The sequence below is a fragment of the Toxorhynchites rutilus genome, chromosome 1 (genome assembly GCF_029784135.1).
Source record: "Toxorhynchites rutilus septentrionalis strain SRP chromosome 1, ASM2978413v1, whole genome shotgun sequence".
In the NCBI taxonomy this organism is placed as follows: domain Eukaryota; kingdom Metazoa; phylum Arthropoda; class Insecta; order Diptera; family Culicidae; genus Toxorhynchites; species Toxorhynchites rutilus.
This window is the reverse complement of record NC_073744.1, coordinates 78,219,747-78,233,314: the sequence shown is the minus strand read 5'-3', so window position 1 is coordinate 78,233,314 and position 13,568 is coordinate 78,219,747. Positions and strand designations below refer to the sequence as shown.

At 38.1% G+C, this 13,568-nt stretch overlaps 1 protein-coding gene across 1 annotated transcript; it reads right to left on the bottom strand.

Moving 5' to 3' along the window:
• Positions 1-10,100: 10,100 nt before the first annotated feature.
• Positions 10,101-11,849, bottom strand: LOC129761089 (uncharacterized). The gene has a single exon (XM_055758792.1). It carries the CDS (start codon positions 11,847-11,849, stop codon positions 10,101-10,103), a length of 1,749 nt encoding a protein of 582 aa, XP_055614767.1.
• Positions 11,850-13,568: the final 1,719 nt, after the last annotated feature.

Below are 13,568 nucleotides of genomic sequence, written 5' to 3'. Positions count from 1 at the left end.
TATTCCTGGTTTGATTATATTCGGTAAAAAATCGCTCGACAGTTGTGAGGAGTGAAAACATTAGGAGCAAGCAGGGAATCAATTTATCATTGTTTTTGCTTGAAAACAAGCGATAATATCACCGAATGATACAGTCGATATTTTCTTTCAGTGTCACAATCTCTTGTAGCTACTGTTTGTGTATCACAACAAAAAATTGAGAGAATCATCTAATGTTGCACCGGTGAGACGACAAAGACGTATCGCAGTGTGACATTGTTGTGATACACATTCAGACTGCAACAAATTCGTTTTTGTGTGGCTGTGACAAACGTTTTGTAATTGTTGCATTTCATGAACAACAAGGAAAGAAACTTTGTCATCAATATGAAACATTTGGGACAATTTTTCAACTCAATCGCATGTTTTTATGCCAAAGCAGCATTTCTTGTTTGAATAGGTAACGAAATGGGAACGTAAGCATTTTCAAATAAATTCCAAATAATTTTTTTCAATTTTTCTTATTTTGGGTACGAAAATATAAGTGGCAAGGATGATTGAATGGAACTGGAGGACACCTTTACAGGTATTTTTTTTTCGGAAACATGTGCTTTGTTTTCGATTTGGAAAAAGGTACTTTTGCCATTTTCCAAATCGAAAACATGCTGAATCAGCAGTTGGAAGCGATGATTATTGTGTTGATTCTATAACAAATACCCGAATTCTACATGTCCGAGAAACGTTTACCCAAATGTAAGACTTACCTGAAAAAAGTTTACCCGAACGAATTTTTACCCGAATGTAACAAATACTCGAATGATCAATTATCCGAATGCAACAAACACCCGAACGACAAAATACCCAGTATTATTCAGTCTCTCCAATGGTTGAGTGTTTTGTGTTACACTTATCATGATGAATGTTAAATAATTTTCATATAATTAAATTGTGATGAAATATTGAATTATTGTTTGTGTACAATGCACTTGTTTTGTTCTTGAAAATATTAAGAAATAAGAGTCTTCCAAACATTCAATAATTTCGACATAGAATAGTCAAAACCATAAATTTCGGATTAAGAATATTCATATTTAAATTAGCGAAAAATTCTTGTAAATCCAAACTGGTCATCTCTTTAAAATAGAGGTTTTAAAGAATCTCTTTCCACCCCACAATATGAGTATCAAATGAAAGGGCCTGACTAGTGGAATACTATAAACATAAATTCAAAATGACCACCATCATAAAATGTCGGAAGACAACAATCTATTTTCCAACCAGCACGATTTTTTTTCCAAAATATATATTTTATAAAGACACATGTGGCGTTAGCCTGACGGGGCCGGGAGTCCAATATTTTGACAATTTTTGTCTTACAACTATGTTAGTAATATGCAGTGTTGAAAAAAATCATCTTCGTTCAGCTCAAAAGCTTATATTTTCGGGCTAGGTTGCATCGAAAATCTATATACTCCAAACGAAAATCAAAATGACAGATCCAAGCAACCATTGAATATGAGCAAATGAACTTTTGTTCATCAATATGTTTTGATGTTTATTTTTCCACCCAATGTCATTTTCATCTTGATTATTCAGAATGCCAGAACAGAATTTCATTTTAACCAAATGAATATCAGCTGTTATTTACTTTTAACCAGAGGTAGCTGTGTGCGGCTGGATTTTATGTAGGTCGGATTGTACTGATGCTTAAGTCCTTCCAAATCAACGCAGGCAACAAGAAGATTATGATGTGTTGTAATCCATTTGACCATCGAGTCTAGGAGCAATTGTTATTCAATTGCAATACGGTGTTTAGGGATCGTTCGCGATGCCGTTGTTACCGTCTCGCCAAACAAAATCCTGCGCGATTTCTTGCAAAGATCGTTTCATTGAGCTCTGTTCTCTAAATGATCCAGCCTGACTAATTTTATTTTATTTTTGAATTTTGGCTCAAAATCAATGCCAGAACGAATATCGTTTCGAATGTGAGAAATATCAATTTGTTGTTTTTGATTTTCAAAGTATAAATAACAGCGAAGTTATGAACCCCACTCAATGCCGCATTCATTCATTATAGCAAATTTGTTCATGCATCAGCGATATGAACAAAATGAACTCGTTTGTTATTGTCATCAATATAATGAGGGCAATGTGTTTCGAGCTGAAAAAAAAAGTCATTTACACTGAAATAAATCATATTCGTTACTCGTGAATATTTGTTGATATTCTAAGACACTGGTAATATGTAACCGATTACTCGCGGTTGGCTCGAGGTTAGTATTACAAGGGTTCTCATAATTGGTATGTTGCAGTCTTCGATGCTCTGTACGTGTGCCCGACACGGGATACTTCCTATTGGGATGCAGCTGACCATTAATCAGCAACGCCCCCCTAGTCTGTACCCCATATCTAGCGTGGTGCGTCTTTCTCGACTCGAGGAATCCAACCAGCACGATATACCAGCACATACCAGCACGATATACGCATCAAATGAAATGTCTTGCTTAGTAGAACAAGAAAAACACAAATCCAAGATGGCCGCCATCACAAAATGACGGATGACAACTATCTTATTTCCAACCCACACAATATGGGTATCAAATGAAAGGGTTGGCTAGCGGAATAAGAAGAACACATATCCAAGATGACCGCCATCCCAAAATGGTGGATGACAACAATCTTATTTCTAACCCATACAATATGGGTATCAAATGAAAGGTCTTGGCTAACAGAACACGAAAAGCACATCCAAGATGGCCGCCTTCACTAAATGACGGATGACAACAATCTTATTTCCAACCCACACAATATGGGTATCAAATGGTCTTGACTAGTAGCATAAGAAAAACACATGGTCGTTATCACAAAATGGCGGATGACAATCTTATTTCCAACTCACACAATATGGGTATCAAATGAAAGATCCTGGTTAGCAGAATACGAAAAACACATCCAAGATGGCTTCCATCACAAAATGGCGGATGCAAACAATCTTATTTACAACCCACACAATATGGATATCAAAAGAAAGGTCTTGACTAGTAGAATACGAAACACACATATCGAAAATGGCCGCCATCACAAAATGGTGGATGACAACAATTTTATATCCAACCCATACAATGTGGGTATCAAATGAAAGGTCTTGGCTAGCAGAATACGAAAAACACATCCAAGATGGCCACCATCACAAAATGGCGGATGACAACAATCTTATTTCCAACCCACACAATGTGGGAATCAAATGAAAGGTCTTGACTAGCAGAATACGAAACACACATATCCAAAATGGCCGCCATGGCAAAATGGTGGATAACAACAATCTTATCCCCAATCCACACAATATGGGTATCAAATGAAAAGTATTGACTAGTAGAACACGAAAAAGGCATCCAAGGATAATATAATTCGGCAGAAATCAATTTGAAAGTTGCGGTTTCAATGCGATGTGAAGAGCGGGTTCAACAAGCGGGTTGTTCAATTTGATCTTCATAATATTTTCAACGTTTTCGCCCCCCAAACGATTTCTCTTGTTTGTAAAAATCCTGTTGTATGATGAAAAATCTCGCTCCACGTCTGACTGAGAAGATGCTGCAGCGAGGACAACTCGTGCTATCTCCCAGTACCGTTTATCTCGTATTCTTTGCGCGTACCAGTAGTGAACAACATTGAAATCCTCCGCCGAACTGACCCGATCTTGATACTGGATTTGCGATATTTTATCTTCCAAGGATGACTCAGATGGACGCGAGGATGTGCCTTCTCCAAAAAGTTGAGTGAAATAATGATCAATATCGAAAGAGTTGTTCGGTGACGATACGTTACAGTCGATATTTTCAGTTGTAGTATTAACTTTCGGACCATTGATATCGATTTTATTCCACAGTTTTACCAGATATTCATGTTGTTCATGAAAAAATAAGATCAGTTAAATACTTGAAAACGTAACGCATTTATAAGCAATGTGAGAGCAATCAAAAAGTTAACGTACTCATAAAGGTTAACGATATAACGTACCTCCAATCATAATTCTCTTAATAATTTTGGCGTAGAACTACGTCTTTGTTTCTAATACAGGGGGTGTAACTCCACGAAAGCGTGTAACTAAAAAAGTGATTTCAAACGCAAGGCACGCAAACAAGATATTGCGATGAATTTTATATTATATATCATTAGACGGGTGATCTATTCAGCAATTTTCAAAGTGAATAATAAAATTGGAAAAGTGAAAAATCAGATTATTAGGAAATTGGAAAATCAAGGGTTCTGAAAAATTTAAAAACTGGAAGAATGGATAATTAGAAAATCGAAGAAAATTGGAAATTTGATGAATCGCAAGTTGGAGAATGGAGAATTGTGAAACTGAAAAATTGAAAAAATCGGTAATCGGAGAAATGAGAATTGAGAAATTTGTGAATTGGGAATTGGAAAATTATATAGGTTGGATTGAAGAATTGGAACAAAGGAAGATTTTATATTCAGAAAATTGGAAAATTAGATTGGAACAATGAGAAATGGGAAAAAATTTAAATTAATATATTGGAAAATTTAAAAATTCAATGACTAGAAAACCGGAAAATTGAAGAATTGAAAGATTGTGAAGTTGAATATATAATTGGAAAACTGAATTGTTGAAAAATTGGAAAATCTAATAATTGAAAAATAAAATGAATAGAAGATTGGAACTTCGGTGAATTAAAAAAATGGTAAAATGGAAAACTGGTGAATTGGAAAATTGAAAAATTATATACGTAGCATTGAAGAATTAGGAATTTGGAATAATGTTTAGAAAATCGAAAAACAAAAAAACTGGAAAATTGAAAACATCTGAAATTAACGTATTGAAAATTTACATTAACAGAAAATCGGAAATTGAAAAACTGAAAAATTATGTAATTCATTAACTGGAATATTGGATTATAAAAAAAATTTAAAAATTGGAAAATTTTAAATTTGATAAACTTACAGAATGGAGAATTGACATATTAAAAAACAAAATAATAAAAAAAATTAAAAAATTTAAGTTTGGAAGATTGAAAAATAGGGGAACTAGAAAAAGAAAGAACAGCCAAAAAATTTGGAAATTGGAAAATTTCATGATTAGAAAATCGGAAAATTGAATAACTTGATAAATAAATAGAAAAATTTAATGTTAGGTAAATTAAAAAAAAATGAAAAATTGGTGAATTATGAAGAAGAAAAATAGATAAATATAATTTAAAATTTGGTAAATCGAAAAATTAGAAACTAAGAAAATTATAAAATTGAAAAATTTTAAAATCAAAAATTAAAAGAATGAATAACAGTGAAACTGAAAAATTGGAAAAATAGAATTGTGAAATATTATATTCAAAAATTGAAAAACTCGATAATTTTAGATTCGGAAAATTAAAGGTTTGGGAATTGGAAAAATGGAAAATTGTCAAATTGAATTATTTGAAAATAAGATCATTAGAAATTTGAAGAATTGGAAAATTGAAAGAATGGATAAAGTTGAACTGAAGAACTGAAAAATTAGAATTGTAAAAATTACCGTATTTACTCACGTATAAGCCGCACTTAATTCAGGCTTTTGAAAGCTTCAAAAACGGGATGCTGCTGATATGCTTATATGTGATTTACTGTAGAGCTGGAGTATTTTTTTTCTTTTCTCAACACTCCTGAAAATCGGGTGCGGCTTATACGCGAGTAAATACGGTAAATATTGGATAGTTGGAAAATTCGATAATTGGAAAATCGGAAAATTTAGTGAAAATTTTAAATTGAAAGAAAATTGAGAAAATGGAAAATTATGAAAAATTTGATAATTGGGAAATCGAAAAATTGAAAAATTGAAAAAATGGATATTAATAAAACTAAAAAAAGTGAAAAATCAGAAAATTGGATGAATAGAAGAATGGAAATGGGATGAATTGGAATGTATAAAAGATTAATGGTGACATATCATCATTGAAAATGTAACTTACCACTATCTCTGCTTTTTCTTCGCGTTTGAAAAGCTCGGAGCCATTGTACTGAAATCGTGGGTCTATATATAAAGCGGCTTTGTAAATGCAATTGTTCATAAGGGTTTTTTGTCTTTTTCCATCGTTTGCAAAATTTTATCGCGAAAACGATTCGATGGTAACGCTTTAATTTTCCCATACGCGTTAGCCACTCCAAATGAAATTCGCTAAGTGGACATCCTGTTTGCTGAGATTTCAAGGACGCTTCATACAGCGGCTGGAAAGCATCTTTGTATTCCTCCAGAAAAGGCCAGTACGTCGACAAGTCTACCAATGATGGGAAATGTGATCTCTTCGAAGTTCCAATCGCTAGACGATTACCGCAATCTAGGGCAAATCGGGACAACTGGGATGAATGATTTTCAGAATCTTCACGCTTAGTAATGTTTACATGGAATGTATTTCAGTTGTCACGATTCACCCCTGATTACGGTATAAATGCACTTTTTGAGAGTTACCCTAAAAATACTCACCAAGTTCTTTGTATTGGTTACTCAGCGTTGTAAAAAACTCTCGATATTTCAAAAGAACGCATGCCATCGCGTGATGATTATTCCAGCGAGTTTTGTTCGGGATCGGTGGGAGTTGTGTCTGGTGTATTTTAAAAGCTTGCTTATATTCAGCTTTACGATAATATTTCACAATTTTTACAATGTGCTTTAGTTGCTCATCTTGCCGCTCGGATGCAAGAGTTACATCGTTTACCACAAGATTTATAGTATGAGAACTTCAGTGAATGCACTCAATTTTCAGGTCATTGAGTGATTCTTCATACTCTTCCACAATTTGCACACAGTGGAAATATTCGTTATCATATTATGAATCATATGAAGCATCTGAAGCACTGTATATGTCAGCGTTAACGTTGTCCACATTCAGTTGTTCAGGACCGATGTCACTCAGGAGATCGACAGCTTTAGCCACTTTAACTTTAATTCCCATTATCCACCGTCACTGTGAATACTTGCCAGCGTTGTATTTCGAATTTCATCAAAAGCTCATTTACCTTCTCTTTTAGGTAAGCACTTGTATGCTTCTCGTGCAATTCGATAACTCCTATAACAAAGAAAACAGAAGGGATTCAAAAGTAAGTTCAAAATTGTTCAGTATGTTCATATGAACTCATACATACCGATAGAGCGACGGATTAGTTGAAGATCGCGGTAGAATTGAATGCTGACGGCCATAACGCTCCGGTTCATCTTGGATGTCGTATCTAGCATCATGCTAACTATATTATTTTTCGCGTCTTCTCTGATGAGGTCATCGATTCCAGCGCTGGTCGTTTTAATCAGTTTAGCAATATTCTGCTTGTTTATCGTCACGTTCATAGCATTCAGTAAGGGGTCCACAATGTCTCGAACTCCTTCCCATTCAACGGCACTGAACGGCGCATTATGGTATGTGACCATCTTAATTAGGCCGCCTACGACTTTTCCTTTTGTCACTCGGACAGTCACCATCTCTTCCTCCCTTGGCCGCTTTTTCCCACGAGCTGCAGCTTTCTCCGATGTTATTTCATGACAAAGTTTCAAAGCTATGGCGCAGGTCGGGTGTATATTCTTTACGTGCCGCAACAAGTTCGTCACAATAAAATTCTTCGGTTTATATGTGCAACCTTCTAAACTGCACTGCAGACTACCGTCCGACGCGTAGAAAATTCCTCTCAATTTTTGAGTCATATTCTCCTTTTGTTGATTCCGCACTACAGACACATTCATTTTCACACTTGACCGCGGTACACAAGAGCTGGGAAACCTGAATTTCGATAGAAGAAAGCGTTGCTATAAAAGATTAATTATCTTAACGCTTACTCAAAGAAACAAAATATAGGTGTTGTAATCAAGATACGACCGCATAGTTGACGTAGGACTACAGGAGATCCCGGGTCATGCTGGATGTTGCACATTGTAGAAACGCCTTGCGGAGTAATGAATTCAAACGTATTGTATTTGGAAAATCCAAGAAAAACAAGGTGTATGAGAACACCATCTACAACTGTGAACTTCGTATCACACCAAAATTAAATAACTTATAAAGAACTCAATTGATACAAGAAATAATTCAAAACCAAAACGTAGAGGGATCTATACCTAGAGGAACAAACGGAAACTTGGCGTAGGACTGTGATGGGAACAACTACTATTAATTTTGATTCTTTGGATTTCTGAAAATCCGCAATTTCAACATTCTGAACAGTGGTCATACAATAGATCATTTGTTATATGAATTAGTGTGCTTCAAAGTAATTGTATTGATGGACAGAATCAACTATTATTGGGAACTAATTCTGCCTTAACTGTTGCTAAGATTTGTATTCCAGAAAAGTTTGTTATTTATTAGAACTTAGCTTGTGGGTTTTTCACTAATCACGTAATGGAATATGTAGGAAAGGAAGTATGTGGAAGTCTAATACAACATTACGTCAACTTTGAATTTTCACACAAAAAATCTTATTTAGAAGAGACGGTTTTTTTTCGTATGTGAAAAGTGAATAGTCCTTACGTTAAAATATGTGAACCCAACTGTCCAAAATTTCCAATTTTCCAATTCTGTTTTCCAACTTTCCAATTTTTCAATTTTCCAATTTTCCAAGTTTCCAATTCTCCAATTTCCCAGATTTCTAATTTTTCAATTTTCCAATCTTTCAATTCTACAATTTTTCAATTTTCCAATTTACCAATTTTTCGATTTTTCGATTTTTAAATTTTTAAATTTTAAAATTTTTCAATTTTTCAATTTTTCAATTTATTTATTTTTTTCGGTCAACTAATTGTAGCTGTAGCTAAATGTAGTGTAGTTAATTGACTCTCCCTCCAAAACCTGAATGGTTAAAATAATCTGAATTTATCATTTGAAGCAAGGTACATCAATGGGGGAAAAAGTTTGAACATATTAAAAAAGTGTACGCTATATCGAGGAAAAATGTTCGTTATATCGAATGACGCAATATCGAGGGTACGTTGAATCGAGGGTACGTTATATCGAAGTTTACTTGTATGTTCAAGAATCTCAAGCACCCGGAAACTTAATTCCTCGAAAACACAATCGTCTATGATCCAATCATACGAAGATTTAATAAATTTCGCTACCACACTCGAATCAAGCAGAAAAACAGTCCTGTCGGTGTGCTGTTCACACTAACCACACACGCAAACACTATGAAAGCAACGGTAGTAGCAGCAGCGGAATTGAACATCATCGAAAATAAACAACAAGAAAATAAACATCAAACCTCCGATAATCGCACTCAACAATTTTTCTCAATATTTTTTATTCCTTGTGCCACGAAGCAACCGACCGAACATCACTTTTTATCCATTCTAACTAAACCTACGTTGCTAGCGATTTTCTTCGAACAGCACAATTTTAACCGGACACTTTCGCTGCTTGCTCATAATTTGTTTTTATTTTTCAAATATGTGGCTGATTTTCTCTATTTGCACAAATTTGCACGTATTTCGCATGAAATATAAAAAATACTTCTACCGAACCGGCGATGTCGTAAGCATTTACACAATCTGTCAGAAAAGAATAGTCTGTCAAACAATGTATCACATATGTTCGGATGGGGTAAGAAAAACGTCCAGATAGCAGCTAACTCGCAGCTTCAAAGCTGTAATGTATTCGTGTATATTCATGGTTCACAATATACAAAGTTTTAACTTACATTTTCGTTTTGTTCTTCGTTTTATCCGAACACTTCTTTTGTAAATCCTCTTGATTAGTGACTACTAAATGACCGTACTATTAGTTATAAGTCTAGCTAAGTTTATAAATTCATTTACCTTTAAGTTCACTCTTGATTGTAGAAATAGGTTAAGATTTGTTGTAGGAATGTAAATGTAAATAGCTGTAAGAATAAGTTGTAAGTATAGTTGTAGAAATAGTGTATATTATAGAAGTAAGTTTTACTAACCGTAGGATATAGATATATTAGAAAAAGATTTTTATTCTAGGATAACTAATTATTTTTCTTCTCAACTCGTTTGCCACTCTTTTGCCGTATCACGTTAGATTGTTTTGTTTTTGCTACTGTGTTTTGCTGTCTGACGTTTCTCGTTATTTATTTGTTGTTTTTACGTTGGCTGCTACGGACGGGCTGAGCTCACCCTCCTACTGCACGAAACTGCCCTGTGGTTTCGTAACATCCCCCTGCCCGTGTAGTTCCGGACCGTCCCCAGGTTTCTGAAGATCCAGAAGTGCCAATTTCACTGCAGGTCTGTTGAGTATTCCGTTTTTAGTACGCACAACTGCTCGTCGAACTTGCCCATCCGCTGCCTTAACCACATCTAGAATTCTGCCTCTCAACCATCCGTTCCGTTTACTCTCTTCTACCACGAGTACCAGGTCCCCAACTTCCAACGGCTTAGCCGGTTCGAACCACTTGGTGCGTCTGGTTATAGTTGGATGGTACTCTCGAATCCAACGGTTCCAAAAATGATCCACCAGGCATTGCGCTAGACGCCAGCTGTCACGCAGGATTCCTCCTTCCAGCCTTGTCGACATCTCCGGCTGTGTGATACCCTTGGTGCCAAAGAGCAGGAAATGATTCGGCGTAAGCGACTCCTGCTCCATCGATTCCAAAGGGATGTAAGTTAGCGGCCTGGAGTTGACAACTGCCTCAGCCTCCAGCACTACCGTCTCCAGAACTTCATCGTTCGGATGATGTGGATGGTCCGCAATTGCTGACATGGCAGCCTTTACGGAGCGCACCATACGCTCCCATGAACCGCCCATATGAGGTGCTGATGGTGGATTGAAAATCCAGTTGGTCTTGCTGTTCGTAAACGTGACCGCACAGTCCTCATGGATATTCTGTATCTGATTTTTCAATATGTTGCTCGCTCCCAAGAAATTTGTGCCGTTGTCACTATAAAAATTCTCCGGGGAACCACGACGAGCCACAAAACGTCTGATGGCCATTATACATGACTGGGTGGACAGACTGTGCACCACTTCTAGATGTACAGCACGTATAGTCAAGCAGGTAAACAATGCCACCCACCTCTTTACTAAGCTGCGACCTTGCTTGACCTGTATTGGTCCTAGATAGTCCACTCCAGTGAACGTAAACGGTCTGATCATTCCTGTAACACGAACTGCAGGCAGAGCTGACATCAGAGGAGGATTTGGAACAACCTTTCGAATACGACACGTCACGCACTGCTTTGCCACCTGCCGAATCAGAATTCGAAGTCCGGGTACGAAGAATCGTTGACGCATTTCATTGCAGACTGTCTCCCCGTTCCTGTGAAGAAACCTCCGGTGATAGCTCTCCGTTAGAAGATAGACTGCATATTCTTTCCTTGGCAGCACAATCGGAAATTTCGTGTCATACGATACAGACGGCGAAGTAGATATTCTACTGTTCATTCGGACGACACCTCGTTCATCCAAGAATACCGAAAGTCGATACAGTGGACTAGATTTCGGGAATGGAGCTAAACTTGTGGGATTCGTCAGGTTACGCTCCAGAATCGCGTACTCGTCTGAATAGGTTCCAGCTTGCACCTGCTTCCATATTGCTATTTCCGCATCACACAACTCTTTTTGAGATAGAAAATCCGACTGGGACGCCGGTTCCCCTCTAAATCTGCGTACAGCACGCAAAGCGTAAGCGGTTGCCCTCAATAGACGATTCCAGTTTGAAAACCTGGAACAATCAACAACGGCTTTCGGCATCATGCCGTGGAATAAAAATCCAGAACGCAGTTCGACTTCTGTTTCTGCTTGTTTCCGCGGGGGTTCTGAAGGCCACTGATCCTGTTCTTGGTATAAAAATTCTGGAGCATTGTACCACGGACTGGTCGGATCGAAGCTTGGCCCCTCCTTCCATTTCGTGGCTGCGTCGGCTATGTTCATTTTTGATGGTACATAGTGCCATTCATCCACTGTAGTTGTTGAGAGGATCTCTCCTACACGAAAGGCAACAAATTGATGATACCGCCGGCTATCAGACCGCAACCAGCAGAGAACAGTTGAGGAATCTGTCCACAAGAAGCGTTTCTTTATTTGGACATCCAGGGATTTCAGGACGAAGTCCATCAACCTTGTTCCGATCATCGCTGCTTGAAGCTCAAGACGTGGAATGGAGAGAGGTTTTAGTGGGGCCACTTTAGTTTTAGCGGCTACCAGAGCACACCTGGGCTTACCGCTGTCGAGGACTCGGAGATAAAGAACCGCCGCACATGCCAATTCACTCGTACTCTCACTTCATCCAAACACTGCATGTATTGGCACCACTGCTTCCATTGATCCCACAATTCCTCCACAATGAGTTCGTCCCAGTCCGTTCCGGTTCTCCAAATCTGTTGCATGAGAATCTTCCCATGCACCACGAAGTGTGAAATGAGTCCCAATGGGTCAAATAGGGACATTACAGTTCGCAGAACCTGTCGTTTGCTAGGAATGGTTCTACTCTCGACAAGTTCCCTAATCTCCTCCTTCATATTGCTCAAGTCAAAGCTAAAGACATCGTCTGCTGGCCTCCAGATCAATCCCAGCACCCGTTCAGGCTCTGGTGATTTGTCCAGGTTCATGGATACCTGCTGGCGTTCTTCCGTTTCTCCGATTCTCGCTAGGACTTCGACTGAATTAGAGCAGAAGTTACGGATATCGAATCCTGCTTGAGAATGGACGAATTTCACTTCGTTAACCAACTGGACGGCCTCCTTTTCTGTGTCTACGCTGTCCAGAAAATCATCCACGTAGTGGTTATCTGTTATGGCTTTCACCGCTCTCGGAAATGATCTCGCGAACTCCGTTGCATTTTTGTTCTTTTCGTACTGTGCCAGACTCGGCGAGCATGTCGCTCCAAACGTCGCAACGTCCATAGTATATATCTGGGGTTCAGACCCAGGGCATGATCGATAAATGAATCGCTGGGCCTGCTTGTCTTCGTCTCGAATCCAAATCTGATGGAACATCTCTCTTATGTCGCCTACTATTGCGATGTTCCCTTGTCTGAACCGTAGTAATACCTCCATCAGGGCTACCAGCAGATCAGGACCTTTTAATAGCATGTCGTTGAACGACACTCCTCCTGCTCGTGCTTTAGCGTCCCATATCAACCGCAACTTATTCGGTTTCTTCGGGTTCTGTATGACTCCCAAAGGTAGATACCAGACCTTATTTGGGTTCGTAGATCTAAGTTCTTCTGGCGTAGTTCGATGAGCATAACCCTTCACTTCATATTCCATTATCTGGTTTCTCACCTTTGCTTCAAGAACTGGATCTCGACTTAGTCGTTTCACCAACGCATGCCATCGCCGCAATGCCATCGGATAGCTATCGGGAAAGCAGATGTTGTTGAACCTCCAAAGCAGCCCTGTCTCGAAACCACCTTTGACACGTCGTGTGGTTGCTTCCATTATTCTCCGCGCTCGTTTGTCTTCTTCCGGTTCGGGTTTAACCGTTACACTCGACTCTTCAACGGCAAAAAATTGCTTCATCCACTGATGCAGATCGCGATTTTGCACCTCACCAGCTAGATGTAGCTTGATGCCTAGAGCGGACGCGATTTTGTTTTCCAGAAGGGTAGAATTCGATCCATCGTCCAGGAACGCATAAGTACTGACATGT